The sequence below is a fragment of the Sinohyriopsis cumingii genome, chromosome 4 (assembly GCF_028554795.1).
Source record: "Sinohyriopsis cumingii isolate HCF-2022 chromosome 4, ASM2855479v2, whole genome shotgun sequence".
Classification (NCBI taxonomy): Eukaryota; Metazoa; Mollusca; class Bivalvia; order Unionida; family Unionidae; genus Sinohyriopsis; species Sinohyriopsis cumingii.
The window spans coordinates 70,205,475-70,223,571 of NC_142964.1; the positions used below are offsets into that span (position 1 = coordinate 70,205,475).

The following is an 18,097-nucleotide window of genomic DNA, read 5'->3' on the forward strand; positions in this document are numbered from 1 at the left end:
TTACCGACGATTGCAGTTTCATGATTTCAAGATTTAGTTATTTACTCATTGTTCTCAAAGATGTAGTTGTTTACTCATTTTTTCTCAAAACTCCATAAGGGTACAATAAATTAAAACTCTCGGGACAAAAATAGCATGGTATATATAACAAAAATCTAATCAAAATTCGTGGAGTAATCTGCCTGAGAACTGTACTGCCCACCGACTATTCACGTATGACTGTTCAGAGAGATGTGTTTACTTAACTATAAGCAGGGATGTAGAGAGCGATCACGGGCCCTGGAGTAAGAAACACCTAGGCCTCTCCTAGTTCTTGTTCAAATTAAAAATTTATTTTATAAAATTAAAGTGTTGTTCAGCCCGGGCCCCGGTACGGGCTTGGGCATCGGGGATATATCCCCGGTACCCTCCCACCTTGTCGGCCCTCGGCATATGTATGTATTGAAATCGGCCACCATCAATTTCTGTAACAAGGTTAACTATATATGTTGATACTTACTGATGGGCAGTCGGCTAAATGCAAACAAGGACCATATAATATGTCTTATTTGTGTCATATATTTGAAGTGATTAATTCTACAAGCCCAAAGACGTTGGCAAGATTGTCAGCTACTTAAACAAACGAATGCACACTTAAATAATAAACAATATTTGGAAAAAGTTTCCACTGATAAAAATATCACATACTTCTTTAATTTTTTGCCAAGGTACCATAATTATGAACTGCATTAGTTTTATCAGAATTATACAACCCAGTAATCACGAATGCAAACAATCTACTGCAGGGCCGGCGCTACCATATAGGCAAACTAGGCAGCCGCCTAGGGCGCTGATTTCAGGGGGCGCATTTTAACAAAAAAATATTGTTTATAAATTTTGAAATTGATATTTTCGGGGGGGGGGGACGCCAGAATCTAACCTTGCCTAGGGCGCCAGAGAGTCTGGCCGGGTCTGCCGCCGGCCCTGATCTACTGCCACCTTTTGTAACTTTAAGATTAAGAAAAAGCAGACTGTATGATAAGTACATACTTTTATGGATTGATCTCATTCCTAATATTTGCATATTTGTACAGTACTTCTTTATATAATGTTTTCGCTACAGCTCTACAGTCCGTTTTAAATTTTATATATATATATATATGACAAATGTGCATGGCCGGATCTGTATCAAATTACTTACGTAGAGGAATATTCTTATATTTTCATTTGATGTAATCTTTACAGCGCATATGAAATTAATCCCCTCTCTAACTTAAATAATAATATATATATATATATATATAAATCACTGCTCAACAAAAGAAATCAACTTTTCTCAAGACCTTAATCAGAAACATTTTTCTTTTCCTGAATCGTCTACACCACTACATTTGCTGGTTATATCGACTAATAACGAGTTGAGGTTTATACACCTCCTCCAGACCCCCAGTTTCGAACACATGCATAATAAATAGTTTCGCCTTGTCAAGTATGGCGGCCGTGTTATGAGCACGGGCCAATGAAAAGCGTTATTTATAGCATCCAGTGGTTTAAGGCTGTTTCATCAGTGTAGTGGTTATGAACCACAAGAAACTGTATTCTGTATTATTTTGAATGTGCATGTCTACCCAAACAGTCATCGGACAGAAAGAAGTCGGCGGAAGGGTAGAGGCTCACTTTCAAATTTGAACTCCAACCGACCTACGGTGTGGGCCCAGAACTTATTCAGGTAAGTGATTGCCAATATATAATAGAGTGAAATGTTACATAATAATTTCATCTCTAGGTGAAGCGGTATTTTTATTTCCCGGAAAGATTGTATTGGCTTTTGAAACATTCGCACAGTACCCGCGGGACCAGTTTTGTTTAATATGATTATATCTGCAATTTGATTTAAATAGGTCTTCTGTTGAGTGACGTGTAATTTTATCCAATGTGTTCAGGTTGCAGTGAATGGTACCTGCACCGCATCCATTTGACGGCAGACGACAACAATTCAATTACCCAAAGCGTGTCAGAAAATGGTTTTTATTATGGCTGTAGATCAAATACGATAAAACGTGAAATGTGTTGTGATAAAGGAAATTTGTTTTTAAAAAAAGTAGAAAACGTCGGTATAGAGATAAAAACAATACCGCGTTTCTGTTTTTCGTGGTTGGTGCATGAGTAATCGATCCTCTCCCTATGTACAATGAAAATGTTAAAATCTCAATGTACTTGTCGTGTGACGAGAGAGAGAGAGAGATTCTGTTCATAAGCATGAAAATCTGTCAGATACTAGAATAGCTATGGCACTATCATATAATAGCTCTTGAAAAATATATATTTATTGTTTAGTGTTGTCAACAATGGTCTACGACATTAATGAAGCTGAGTGGAATTGCTTAACTTCGCCAGATTCCTAAAAATGCTTGTCCTGCGTCCATGATCATGATTTTGTTTTCTACTTTACAGCCATATCATCTTGTAAGAAATAGTACATCAGTATATCCCACATATTCATTTTTAGTTCAGATTGATGCACTTACTACGCATGCAGTGTACATGTGCAGTTACTATGCATGTATTGCACATGAACCAATTAAATCGTACATTAAAAAAAAAATGACACAGTATGCCAGTCGATTTGTAGTTGAATTTGTTATGGGTTTATAACGCCAGTTTTCAGCACATGGTAGACTTATACATGGCGGCCAGTATACCTGGTGAAAGAAGAACCAGGCAGAACCCAAGGAAGAACCACCGACCCATGGGATGCTACTGGCATGCTTTCTTACATATCCACGTTGACTGAGCCTGAGACTCGAACCTAAGCGAACAGAGGTGAGATGTCAGTGATCCGTAAAGGCGAGCGCCTTGACCACTCGGCCGCCTGGGGCTCCAAAGTCGATATGTAGTTTGTTCCTTTAAATCAATATTGTACATTTATTTTTCGTACTCTGCTAAAGTAAAATGCAATTCCTGTATGACAATTTACTACACTGTACATAACAGCTCTATTAGCCATAAAAACAATAAACCCGATCGATAAGCGATACTTGTATGGTAAATATTTATTTAGTGACATGTCCTAACTAATATTGTCAAGGCGTTTTCTTGCCACCATATATCATGTGTCCTATTCCATTACTTACATTTGTAATTACATCTCACCCCCATACTTCCGCATTTGTTTGATTTTTTATTGTTTTTGTTGTTGTTTTAGGTTAAACGCCATTATTCAGCGTATGATAGCTATACATTGCGGCCAGTATAACTGGTGGTGGAAGAACCTCCCAAACTAAGGAAAGTTAATGGCAAACTTTTTCACATACCCACATTGGCCGAGCCTGAGACTCCAACCCAGGCGGACAGAGGTGATCTTGCAGTGATTGGTAAAGGCGAGCGCTTCAGACCACTCGGCTACCCGAGCATTTAATTGCCTGTGTTAAATATACAGGTATTAGCCACAGTAAAATGTGTGTCCTTTTGTTTCTTGTAAGTAATCAGTATTGATTTAAAGACCACGGAGTCTCGAGTACCTCAGCTCATGACCTACCTACCTATCCTACAAAATACCCACCTACCAGTGTCTGCTTAAAGTTATACTCGCTTTTCTGCCTAAACACACTGGTTCATCCCAGGACTCAACAAATTTTATATAAGCTTGCTATTGGAGCATTTTAACTTGCCCGAAAATATGATAACAAAATTGTCGTAACTAAAGCCCCCAAAATATGATAACAAAATTGTCGTAACTAAAGCCCCCAAAATATGATAAAATAAAATATAAAATATGTCTGTGTGTGTGTACGACTTTCCTTTTCTTGTTATTTTTGTTTGCACCTTTATAGTACAGGTAGGTAGTTATGTAGATGAGGAAAGAAAGGCTGGCTAGAATACAAATAATGTTAAATGAGCCAAGACAAGTATATTCAAGTATACCTCTATCCCGGGGCTTTACAATTTTTTTACATAAAATCCGGTTGCCCATGGCGAACTTGCACTTGAGGGATTTTAGCTTGCCCAAATATATTATGTTGTCATAACCAAAACTAAATATACATCATAACATAAAATATAAGATGTTTTAAGTTAGCTATGTTATATTTACTCTTCAAATATTGAATTTCGTTTTCTTGTTTTTATTCGCACCTTAAAACATTTTGTCGATAAGTAAGGTTATCGAAAAAGACCCTTAAACAGTACGTAACGTACGTGTAGGTAGGTATATGGATGAGAAAAGAAAGAAAGGGTTAGAATGCAAATAATGCTAAATGAGCAAAGACAAGCATATACAAGTATACCAGTAGACTGATAAATGGATAGGTAGATAAGGGTTTTAAAAATGATTAGATTGTTAAGAGAGAGAGAGGTGTTTCGGTAAACGTTCTTAAACTGAAATAGTAAACAGCTAAGAAAATAAAAGTGTTCTAACTTAATTTTAGTATTGTTGTACTATAATAACTTTGTTTACCTTTCCACTTAAAGGTTCGTCATGTAGTTTAATTATCAACCTCATTTTTAAAAAAAAAGGTAATACCCAGTTCCACACTGAAATAGTTCAGTATCAGTGAATTCACTCTTTGCTTTTTACTGGAGAGTGTTGTGTTCACTCACATGTCTGCTTCTGCGTCCACGTCATCAATTTTTCACATCGATATTGGCGTCATGCATCTAAACAGTCTTTGACAATCCGACTTTTGGAAATGATTTGAGAGCAATTAATTGTTAAAATTAATTATTAATTATTTGTCGATCAATTAGTATGTATCGGTCCCCTGCAACGATCACATACTCTCACTACTCACTTTTAAGTTCAGTCTAACTGCAAATAGCACAGACCCAGATCTGCCGGCGCATCATGCGCTGGCAAATCTGGTTCTGTGCAATTTGTTAGGTGTAATCAGTAGAACAAACAACGTAGACCTGGTATGCATGTGTATTATCCTGTGGCAGATTATGATCGTTGTTTTCTGCAATTTGAGTCGACTTGTAAGCGAATACTGACGGTCAGTAATATACTCTAAACACCGCTTGTGGGTGCAAGATTTCCAGATCGCTAGTTGTTGGAGACGATTGCCAAAATACTTCTGTCAAAGAATGTCACCCATTATAGTATTAGCCATTATCACCTAGTCACCTTGAAATCGGCAGCATAGATCAAAACATTGAAATGTTCCGATTCGGTAATCTCTGCACTTTCGGAGCTCACAAACTGTCAGTGATCAGGTTAGGACTTGAAAGTCGACAACACACACACACACACACACACACACATTGGAATAATGTGGTACATATAAATCGGAAATAAAGGTCATGATATACGTACAAGGCAATATCGCAGTGTATAAAACCTGCGGATCATAACACATTGCAAACTGAACACTACCTCTCTCTCTCTCTCTTTCACACACACTTGCCAGCTGTAAAGTACATTTAAAACTTGAGCTGCACATCGACACACGCGTAGAGATCTATTTTTAAAACTATTTATATTTTATGTTGTTATGTGCATTTTGTACCTGTCGATCTCTATAGCGAGTTGTCTGTGCATTTTTTCATCCACCCATCCATATGTATGTTTATCTACCTTCTTATTCATATATGCTTAGTTATGAATAATGATCATCATAAAGCAATTATGCTTGCAGTCTGTTACATTATAGATAAACAAAACGATTCAAAGACGAGTGCAAATTAGAGACTATTGTCCAACAGAACGATCATATGCTATTTAAAAGATAGCCTGTCATTCAGTGTCTTATTTTAGATCTTCTAGTCAGACGAGCTTATGCGATGGCCTGTTGTCGGACGTCCGGCCATTGTCTGTCTTTGAACAGAAGTTTATTATCGATAGTTCTTCTGAACGACTAGGAGGATTGTCATAAAACTGTACAGACACCTTCAATCAAAGGTCGTGTTTGTTGTGAATCATAACGTTGCCACAGGGAGACCGGATATGGCTACCAAGGCAGCAATCTTGAATATACTGTTATAGCCACTTTTCATGAACTGTTGGTCATATCGGCATGAGGTTTTTGTTATTAAAAAAAAACTTCTTATTCTTTTTATTTGGTCTTAAATACAAATGGTGCAGATCTTACATACAGTATGGTAATATCAGCATGGGGATTTCAGTAAAAGACGTCTGATGTATATACTGGTGTCCTAAATGAAAACGGTACCGATCAGATACAGCTGACACAGCGGCCATCTTGAAAATCGTTTTATGGCTACTCCTTCTGAACTACTTCTTGCTGGTTTGGGGATAAAGAATAGGTCCGATCCCCCACCCAGTGGCTCTGTAGTTAGCTTTCTGTTTTGCGACCGAAAGGGTACAGGCTTGAATCCTACCATCGGATCAGTCTGGGTCGGTTATTCTGGTTTGGCCTTGGGCAAGATGCTTTTCTCCATTTGTATGGGTACTATTCTGATCACATTCTGATCACAACACAAAGACTTTCTCATTCACACCTTTTACCTCAAACAGTAAATATCAGCAACACCAACATTAAATTCACACAGTCAGTATGAAACCTAGGTGTTACTCTGGACAGTACTCTCACATTGCACCAACATGTCATGAACATATGCAAGGCTTCATATCTTGACCTGAGACGCATCAGCTCCATTCGCAAATATCTTTCAGTTGATGCCACTAAAACACTGGTGTGTTCAGTATCTTCCAGTACAGTACTTTAAAAGCGTTCATGCCCCGGATATTGCATTTACTCGGAATAAGTAACTTGAATCTTCTGCCAGACATGCTGGATACGCAATTTTGTTGCACTAAGACATTATATGCCACTGTTGGAAAGGTCTGCAATTTTCAGCTGACATGCAATTCTTAAAATTACATCTTCCATCGATTGCTACCATGCAATTAAAAAAAGATCCAGTCTCACGAATTGTGTATATTACAATGCCAGTTTGCCTTAATTAGATTTAATTATTCGTCTGTTCGAAAATGTTGCAATTTTTGGTTAACCTGCAATTCTTCAAACTACATCTTCCATCAGTTTGATTAGAAATTGCTAGCATGCAGTCAAGACATGCGTATTGAAAGTACAGTGCTTATTTCTATGCGGGATGTCTCGGTTGGGCTTTTTACTCACCGATTCGAAAATGTCTGCAATTTTCCAGGGATATGTAATTTCAAGTTACATCTTACAATGTTACTTGAGCGACCAAAAAAATCCCCCCAAACCCACCAACGTTCTGTTTGCTGGAGAAGATTGGAACTAAGTATGGAAATTGAGTTGAATGATTGATTTGCGCTGACGTCATTGACATGCACATTGCATGCTTATGGAAAATTGAGTCTTCCAAAGAAATGAGTTTTCATTGTCAGAGGATATTAAAATAACACCGAATGATATCGATTTATTCGTTTAAATATACTGAGACGACGAAATCCTGTTTATTTGTCTTTAGTTATTTTTTGGAATCCTATTAGCAAGGCCTATTTTTAATCTGCTGGATGTAGTCTGTTATAATTGTCTCCTGTTAATTTGTCTGCAAACATTCTTGATTTGACCTACTATTAAGGCTTGCTATTAATCTGCCTACAGTACCTACCATTGCAGATATCCACTTGTTAATTTTTTTATAAAACAATTTTAGTCTGCTAAGGTAACGCAAGGTGGGGCAAAAGTAGAATCGTTATATGGCACATAATTCTTAAGGCTGTTCATTATTTGACATTAATGTAGACTACTAATTTTTTATATTTTTTTTGTACAATTTAACTGATGAAATTTGCTTTCATTTAATACCTCAAGAACAAGTTGTCATAAACCTAGACGCCTCGAAGAAAGAGCTTTCTTTCTTGGTAAACTAATAATATTAGCCTGCGGGATTTTTTTTTTTTTTTTTTTTTTTTAAGGGTAAAACCACGGATTTATTTCATACGTATAACCCCATCTTAATTTTCGATAAATGTCGCGTGCTATTCTCATCACAATTCTTATCATACAGGCCCAAAACATAACGTTCTGGCTAAAGTAGAAAACTTCTTTACCGATTTTGGTATTTGCAAAGGATCGTATGCCGAGAGACATGCATTTCTTCAAACCACATATAAATTAGAGAAGAAAACAATGCAACACGTGCAGTCAAAATTACTGTTTGCAGCAGATTTATCTTGGGCATACACTGGAAGTTGGAATAATCGATATGTGATTAAAGCAGTCAGTATTGAATTTACACGCTGACGGAGACTTGGATTTTCGAGGCCTTGTTTTCTCCATGTACTTTATAGAATTCCAACAACGTAATAGTCTTTAGAACAAGCTTTTTCGTTTCCCCGTTGGATATTATGCGACTGTTGGAGATGGTAAAATTCCGTGCACATTGCTGTGGATTTATGGCTCGAATGAATAAAGCAAACATGACACACTGCGGTCGATATATATTATACATGACCTGAATCGACGTGATCTAAAACACTGCTACAGCCGGACATTGTTGATAAAACTACATGTAAAGTGGTAGGAAAACAACTGTCCTTGCAAATCTGTGTATCTCTTAGTCTTTTAAACATAATAATTCGCCCAAAACGTACCTCATATTTTGTTTCATTCTTTCATGGTTGCTAATTTTAGTGTTACTGACACGACCCGAAACGTCTTTTCATGTAATTACTCTCTCTTTTCTGGCCAAGATTACGGTCGAGCTAATAATAACTGTCGACTCCTATACGTCCGACATCGTCTAACCAAGGAAATCTCTTGATGTCCGCTTTTATGGATGGCAATAAAAGTAGCTATCGTACGGAAATCTGGCATCATGTCAGGCAATAATGAAAGCAATAATAGCCAGGATAACATGGCAGATCCAAAAAGGACAAGTCGTCATATTGGACAGTATTACAAATAACGATATTAATGTTACGAGTAATAGCAATGATTCGTCTTTTAGATAAAACTTCTACGTCACTTATAAAACTTGATAAAGCGGCTCTTGTTTGGTACATTTTTCAAGTGGTAATTACGTAATACGCAGATGTTGCTATCCTGTGATATCTAGTTGCAGTAGAAATTACGGGTAAGACAATGTTTTGACCTGAATGCGTTTTGATTTAGTTGTATATATGTATAGCGATGGGATATACTACCATATTCAGCAACATGTTAAATTTTGTTTTGTACAATAAAACTGCGTTTAGTAGATATATAATATTACCTGTACTACTTTTCCTTGAGCGAGTCGAAGAGCGAGTGCACACACACACACACACACACACACGCACACACGTTTCTACCTACCAAAAAAAACAAACAAAAAAAAAACAGGGTTTTAACCCATTTATATATGTATCATGAACTATTTAATACGAAGCCTCTGAGTTACGCAAACTGTGCTTGGGTGCATTAGGATCTTTTTAATATTAAGCCTCTGATTTGCGCAAACTAAGCTAGGGTGCATTAGGAATCTATTTAATATTAGCATGCTTCATCCTAAAATACGTAGTAGGTTATGGTCGAATACCCATAGAATAGAGCTTTGCGGGGAAAGGTTAAATACGATAATAAATATTGTGAATGAAATTGCTTGCTTTACTAACCCACGCAAGCGGTACGCCTGCTTGAATAAGCTTTGAAAATGTTTGTTTTTTCAGGCAGGACTGGCGTTTTGGATGACCTATTTTAACATCCGATATCTAATAAAAATGAAATCTGCATTACTGTAATAGGTGTGATCACTTTATAACGAAACTGTTGATAATGGTTTTGCATTGTAAGCAGGTTACTGTACTGATTTGGTGTTGTTTGTCATATGTATACGACAATGATAATCAACCTGTTTTCTATTTGTTGTTCGCTTACAAACATTTTTACTTTAGGTTGCTTAAAGCCTAAATGTTTTACACTGACCTTTTCTTGAGTTTAATATCGTGTTTTCATCAGTGTAGGAAATTTCGGTTGCTCAGTTAGTAGAGCGTCAGACTCGTAAGTCTCGGGTCGCGAGTTCAATACCAGACCAGGTCCGATGCCACGTTGTGTGCTTGGGAAGGCTCCCATTTCCTCGTCATGATATAGCCAGTGATGTGCTAAATAAAAGTATATTTGCATCCCACAAGAATAACAACAAAATCGCTCATGGCGTTCTCCAAAGAAACGAAACCTGTCTTTATCATCTTGGGTTTGAAGCATTTTTAATTCAAAACGTATTGACTGGAAATCATATATTGATTGGCAGGCTGTAAGGTTGTAATATGGTTGGTAATGCAAGTTGTGTATTTGTTGAATTTTAAGAATACAACCAAGGTTATATACAAAAGGTTGTATATTTGTTGATTTACTGGAATTGTTTAATTATATTGCTGTCTCTGGGGATGCATTTCCAAACTTTAATGGAAATCGAATTAAGCCCCAAGCTAATGGTGTTGATGTGACTGTGGCGGCTTGTATCGTGTTGTTGTACCAAAAGTCTTTTGTTGAAACACAGTTATATAATTCCAGGTCTGAATTTACCATAAATCCAGTGAATGTCTCTGTCCAAGAATTTTTTTTTTTTTTTTTGAGCATTCTGTATTTCCAGATAAAATAATCACTGAATTAAATAATTTGTTTAAATAAATTCCAGCCCAAATAAACTTCTGGACACAACAATAATAGAAAATTTATTGTACTAGATCTTAAAACGCGAATGAATAATTCTTCCAATAACAAGATTATTTAGTCCTCTACTCTACCGCAGGTCACAATTAAGCATTTTCTAAAACAAAAAACTATTACCTAATGAAGAATAAGCTTCTAGAAGGTTCTTAATGTTGACAAAATAAAATGTTAGTTATTATCAGAAAGTCTGTTACTAAAAGTATAATATATAACGTGGATTATGTCACGTACGCCAGGTAAATTATGGGGGATCCCAGTAACCTAGAGCCAGACCCAAATAAACTTTTTTACTTCTTTTAATAATGATCCTAATATTAAACCCATACACATGGATAATGTTTTAGCAATGTATTAGTTGTTTACGGAATAAAATGGTGTATGTTAGGATTCGAATGATCTGTAGAAGAGTTTAACACATGAGTGCTAACATACATTTTGCTTTAAGAACTTTGTTTATAATGTTTTATCCTCAGTTATTATCCTTTAACCATTATATCTTCACAGTTGAGACGTGTAATCCTCTAGCATTACCAGGATGACAGAAGCTGCCTCAAAGAAACTGGAAGAAAAGCTGAAACAATTTGAAGAGAACACAACAGCAGGTGAGCAGTTATTCCCTTTGTTTTCGAATCTCATTTCTGCATTAATTACCACCAATAGTTATTACTGGCGTTTCAGACCGAGTACGGCAATGTCTGCCTGGCAAAGTGAAAATAATAACTCCACGTGATCTTCGCTGCTTGCCTGTTGCGAGATTCGCAACGTCCATGACCGAACACAAAAAGTAATACAGTTCAATTAAAAAGTATAATTAAAGCACCATATCACGGAAAATGCACAGAATTTAAGTTTAAAAAAGCCTTTGAAATCACGTCAATAAAATTCACAGTCAAGTCATTCGTTACACAATTTTTTTAGAGTTGTCTTCTTTTTATAAAGGTTAATCACGTGGATTGACATCAGACAATATTTTATTAAATACAAAGAATCTTTTGCGCTATCAGGAATGTACATGTAGCACACTTTAAAAAATTATGCAGGTTTCACAATTCACAAAATTAATGTCTATCGTTTAATTCTTTTTATTTTATTTTTTTATTTATTTTTTTTGTTTTGTTGGTTTTAACGGAACGTTTATCATTTCAGATGAAAGTAAGGTAACCTCTACAGTCAAACCTTACCTTCCTGACGGTCGGAAGCGAAACTTAATCCTGGACGAGGAAAGATTTGAGGACACTTTTTTGAAGTGTTTGATTTGCCGAGAAACATATGATGAAAGCGACAAATTACCAAAAATGCTTCCATGTCATCACACCTTCTGCCTTGACTGCCTGCGACAGATGTTTCGTGTAGAAGGCGAATATCGTCAGACGCTGACGTCCGCGTTTCGTAGTATGCCTATGGCTGTAAAGATCAGTTGTCCGACCTGCCGTGAGGGTTTGATTGCTTCCGAGGCAGAAATTAGAAGGCTTCCAAATGACCACACAGTGTTGGAACTCGTGTCGTTTGTAAAACGTATTGGAAAGCAAGATGTGCCGTACTGCGATAAGCATCAAATGCAGCCATTGAACTTTTTCTGCGAACCTTGCATGGCGCCAGTATGTTGTGATTGTACAGTTATTGATCACAAAGAAAGAAATGGTCACTTGGTCATCAATCTAGAGGAAGCAATGGCAAAATACTCACCTACCTTAGACGTCACTCTCGGAGATATTGCTAAACAAAAGAAAGCCATGGAAGAAAAACGGCAGGCTTTAGTAAAGGGTTTTGACAACGTGGAGCAAATACAGCGCGAGCTTGCTGTTCAAATAAGGCAAACATTCGACCGAATAAGAGATGCTGTTGACGCGAGAGAACGAGAGTTGTTTGAGCTTTCAGAACATCAGATTGAGCGAAAACAGAATTCGCTGAAGGACATCATGAAACAGGTCACAGACCGGGAAGCCATTTTAGATCAGCAAAGGGAAAAACTAGAGCAAGCCAAAGAAAGGAAAGATCTAGTCCACATGTTTGAACTAAACGAGGCTGCAAAGGACACGCTTGCAGTAGAAGTTGATATTCCAGTAACCAAACCATCGGACGATTTCTCTGTTAGTTTCCAGTTCAACAGCCGCCAAGAAGCTAGCATCAGGCAAACCATAACAAACTTTGGTGATGTCACCTTTAAATTTGAATAATGAATGAGACGGCTGTATTTTGTATTATTTCTCGTACATGCAGCTTAGTTGGATTTGTTCGCAAACATGTAAGCGCTCGACAAATCAGATTTCAGGGACCATAAACAGTTGTATTCCCAGCTATATTATCAATCTTTTTTAAACACCCCCTTGTGTTCTAACCTTCTCCCATATGCGTTGGTCTCTACCCCAGCGCCTATTGCTAAAACCATGTGCTTATTGACTTGAAAAGGTTAAATTGTGCCCGGGGTGACGATGATGCCCCAAAGACATTTTGGCGCCCCAAGACCTCTGGGCAACCGCCCCGTCCGCCGCCCCCCCGTTAAGTACGCTGCAGCGTGTGCTTGCTGACACCGGGCAACATAACTGGCAGTGACCTGATATGGCTGATATGTCTTAGATTTTTCAAATCTAGTTTCTTTCAAAATATACGTTATTCGCTTTACAGTGACAAAAATAACAAAGTACACATTTTTACATTGACCTTTCACCCATCATTTTTTCTTTATTAGCATTGCTAGAACGTCCGTTGCATGCGCTGCGTATCATCAGCATATAGAGTCGTTACAGACGGAAAGAATTGTTTATGAATAGCATTATAATAATTACACACAAATGGTTGATTGTTTAACGTCTTTATGAATCAAATGAAACTTGCCGTAGACTAGAATGCTATAGAGGCTGATGTAGTCATTAAATAAAAACGTTTTTGTCCTCTGATCTGAATTGTGGAGTTACGTTAAAGGTTCGGCTTTGATATGTAAAATTAACATGACATTGCTATCGTAACTTGGTTTTGTTAAAAGTCGCTATAATTTATTGATATTGTGGATTATTTTATTTTTTTAGCATTTGGGCATGTGCATGGCAGACTGTTTATTTCTATAGACACAAGACAGTAAAGATTCAAAAGAACTGCAAAAGTAGAAGTACTGCGCGGGACCAAATTATCGGTTACGAGTTTTTGCTCGTTTCGAGTTTACTCCGTGTCCAAGGAATGAGAATGTTTTTACAGCGAGCCCAGGTGGGCCTTCGGGGTAATCCCGAGTATTCGAGTAATTGATGTTTGAAATGTCGAAGATTTGCTGTATTTGTAAAGTGTAAGAGCTATAGTTTAGAGCTTAATGTGCTCAAGCAGCTACAAAATATGTCTAATTGTGACTCGTAATCGAAGGATTCATGTCCGCCCCTAGGGCAAGGCGAACGAGGCAGCCGCCTTGGGCCTTCTCCGCAATGCAGTTTTTTGCTTGGGGCCCCGCGCTCATCGCTTGCTGCATTGGGCCCCGCATGCTGCCTTGGGCCCCGCACATCTTAGGGCTGGACCTGGAAGGATTCATACATATTTGTTCACTTAATATGTATCTTTGCCTAGAGTATCAATAGCAACACAAAGCCCTGTATGATATATTTATATCCTGATATGTTCCTTGATACATAATTCTAATATAATTCTAACGTAATGCCCATTAAAGATGTATACACAGCCAGCATTGCTTTCCTTACAAAAATAACATTTATATTAATTTAAAGTTAGTTTTGTATGATTGTACATACATTAGTGCGAAAATGAGTCACTGTGAAGTTCAGCAATTAAATTACATAATAATATTCTGTTTTTATTTGCTATTTAACTTACCCTCTGGTAAGGCGCATTATTTTCATTTAGATTCTAACTCAATGGCGTAAAATCAAACGAGTTTCAACACGGATTGATGTCTAACTTTACCTAATTGAAATTGATGATATGAAATAATATAATACGTATAGAGAGTATATCACGTTTGAATTACCTTTTTAATGACATTTTAATTTTTACATTTTTCTCATGACTCTTGTAGCAGTCACAATAACTAAATTTAATTACATGTGTTAAGTGATCTGGAATTTTATTAATCAACTGAGATATTTCAGGGTTAATATTTTAATTACATTTGTACTTTAATACGAAGGTTTATCATCATTTGACCTGTTTCACGTATTTAGACCCCTTTTTCGCCATATATCAATTCGAAATGTTTTGGTACTTTAAATTTTGTATCAGTATTTTATATTTTAATTCCTTTATGTTTTCGCGTTTTATTTCATTAGTCTGTCTTCCCTTTCTTTTTCGGTAAAATTATGTTTGATGGTTTACGAATTCAACTTTATCTCCTTTTGTGTGACTTTTTAATGCTTCTTTAATGGAAACGATTACTTATATTGCTGCCTACATCTAATATTAATTATTTTTTTTTTAGTTCATGCATTATTTCAAAATAGAGAATATGGCTTCTCGATATGTTCAATAGTAAATGCAACTCGCAATGAAAGCAACAAAATGATTATACTGTTGGACACCATTCAAAGCAAACTAAATAAATAAAATGATAGGGTTTAAAGTTGTGCACATGATTTACAATCATCCAAGTTTGTACCTTATGGGGATGACGAGTGGTTAACGGCGCTCGCGTTTACAGATCACTATCATTTTCCCTTTCTCCGCGTGGTTTCTAGCCTCTAATTGGCGAACGTGGATATATGAGAACACTTGCCAGTAGATTCGATTGGGTTGGTGGTCCTTCCCGGGTTTTTATCTGGGGTTTTTTCCCCACTAGATCTGATCGCCATGTATAGCCTATTATTTGTTGATATATATATATATATATATATATATATATATATATATATATATATATATATATATATATATATTTGTTGTTGTAGTGTTTAACGCCATTTTTCAGCACACGATAGGCTATACATGGCGGCCAGTATTAATGGTGGAGGAAGAACCCGGGAAATCCCCAGAAAGAACCACCGACCCTCGAGAAGCTACTGGAAAGCTTTCTCACATACCCACATTGGCCGAATCCGATATATATATATATATATATATATATATATATATATATATATATATATATATATATATATATATATATATGACACCGTATCTACTGACCTAGGAACGTACAGTAATCACTATGCTTTGAACGTATTTTGTCGTGTAGTATGTATGATACATATAAAATCATTAATTCGTTCTAATTGTGATACTTTAGACAGGTTAGGTGCCAGAATTCATTTTAATGATACCTGGTGATAGAAGCACATTTTCCAATAAACTTGTAACTCGGCTGCCATTGTTTAATCTTCTTTACTCCAGATTTCTTTCACACAGACATATACATCAAGGGTCACCGAGTAATCGAGTAGACTATGGCGTTAGCCTATGGTTGAGTCCGATTTTCGGCTGGACCAACGTAACATGATTGTGACGGTCAGTGACACTGGACCAACCAGCTCCAATTAAATGTTTCCACATTTATGCTTCAGATGACCGTTTTGTATGATTTTTTCTGTTCATTTTTGTTTTTTTAAAGTATGGATGATTTTCATATCGAGTTTGGAATCGCAAGGAAAAGCCGAACTTGAAAAGAATTGATTGTACCGCACATTATACAACATTACACGAGATTTTACTGATCTTGCTTTCATAAAAACCTGTGAACTACGTTATTTACTTTTGAAAATTAAAAAATATCCGTTAACCGAAAATTTAGCAAGAAACAATATATTTTCAAGAAACGCCGTGCGCAGTGTGTATGCCACTGCAGTTTCTTATTGATGTTATCACGCAAACACATACAATGCGCATGTCTAGGCAGAACATACTGTTGCGTTATCTATATTTTCATCATGTGTATATGTAAGGATGCTTTACCGAAATCGTCAGATGCATTAAACAAAGGCATGTCTTAAACACTAAATGTTGTCATCTTAAGAGGTAAAAGACGTACTGTAAATGGCACATATCAAGCCGAGCGTGAATCGTGCATGCATATTGTGTGTGTGTGTATATATATATATATATATATATATATATATATATATATATATATATATATATATATATATATATATATATATATATATATATACTGACAATGGTCGTGTAAGGCGGTAACTTCAAGTGCGTTACTCCCGAATTGTTTCATGCACGTCAGTAAGTTTTAAAATTCGAATTCTAATAACATATTTTTAGTTAAAGACTAAATTTAGCTATGTAATGTGCAGTTTTAAGTTTGAAAGCAGAAGATGTTGGAAAAGAGATGCATTTTTGGATTTAAAAAATATGTGGCCAAGTATTGCAGTATAATTCGTAGTTAGAATATTTATATCAGGGATTAATTTGCAAAGAAATATCTGCTGGTCGAAAGAATACATATATATATATATATATATATATATATATATATATATATATATATATATATATATATATATATATATATATATATATATATATATATAAAACGTCAGCTACAGGCCTAATATACAGATTGGGTTGCAGTTAAGTATCGAATCGTTTCCATTAAACGGCATCGATTCGGTTATTGTATACAGTGGATGCATTTAGAAATTAGGTAAACATTGTAACCCTATACATACATACATACATACATACATACATACATACATACATACATGTTTTTTTTAATTGCTCCGAAGCATTACAGCACTACATTAAAGATGTTACAAACTCAGGACAATAGAGAAATAAAAGTTTTAAATCATGTTCATCTCAAGTTTCTTCTGTTGTTTATTTGAATGGAAGCAGATCCTCGCATCGATTTTAATGGACAACATCTTGTCAATTTGCATTGAACTTTCCCTTCACATATTTTCGAGTGTATTTATCAGTTTTGAAAATCTAGGCCTCTCATTCACGAAACTCTCTAAGCATAACCTTTTAAATTATACTAAAAAATTAAAACTGAAAAAATCTTATTTATAGTCTCTCTGTATCATCAAACTTTGGGACAAACAATACAATTCAAACAGTTTTAAAACTTACGACCAAGTTTGCGTGTGTGTGTGTGTGTGTGTGTGTGTGTGTGTTCACCGGGTATACATTGGCAAACCGATATCATTGGCCGTTAACTAGTAAAATCTCTGTCTCCCTACTCGCGCGTGAGTAACATTATTTCCACAACGGCTAGTTTAAAAACTACCCCATCACTTAAGTTCTGGGTTGGTAGCATTAACTCACTGCGGTTCTTAATGAGTACATTGCATGCACTTTCTGTACCTTGTTCAAAGATGGCGGTTGATAGTTGTCTGCAAATAAAATGTCTTGAATATTGAGAATGGTCGTGTAAGGCGGTAACTTCAAGTGCGTTACGCCCGAATTGTTTCATGCACGTCAATAAGTTTTAAAATTCGAATTCTAGTAACATATTTTTAATTAAAGACTAAATTTAGCTATGTAATGTGCAGTTTTAAGTTTGAAAGCAGAAGATGTTGGAAAGGAGACACATTTTTGGATTTAAAAAATATGTGGCCAAGTATTGCAGT

At 36.1% G+C, this 18,097-nt stretch overlaps 1 protein-coding gene across 1 annotated transcript; it reads left to right on the top strand.

The window, feature by feature from the left end:
* The first annotated feature begins 1,476 nt into the window (after window positions 1-1,476).
* On the top strand, window positions 1,477-17,328 carry LOC149801416 (tripartite motif-containing protein 2-like). The gene is made up of 3 exons (XM_089955514.1): window positions 1,477-1,708; window positions 11,088-11,185; window positions 11,730-17,328. Exons 2-3 carry the CDS (start codon window positions 11,119-11,121, stop codon window positions 12,758-12,760), a joined length of 1,098 nt encoding a protein of 365 aa, XP_089811640.1. The 5' UTR covers window positions 1,477-1,708; window positions 11,088-11,118; the 3' UTR covers window positions 12,761-17,328.
* Window positions 17,329-18,097: the final 769 nt, after the last annotated feature.

Coding starts and splice junctions, on each gene's coding strand:
- LOC149801416 (XM_089955514.1), top strand. CDS start 11,119: ATGACAGAAGCTGCCTCAAAGAAACTGGAAGAAAAGCTGAAACAATTT. Junction 11,186..11,729: donor TGAAGAGAACACAACAGCAG/GTGAGCAGTTAT, acceptor TTATCATTTCAG/ATGAAAGTAAGGTAACCTCT.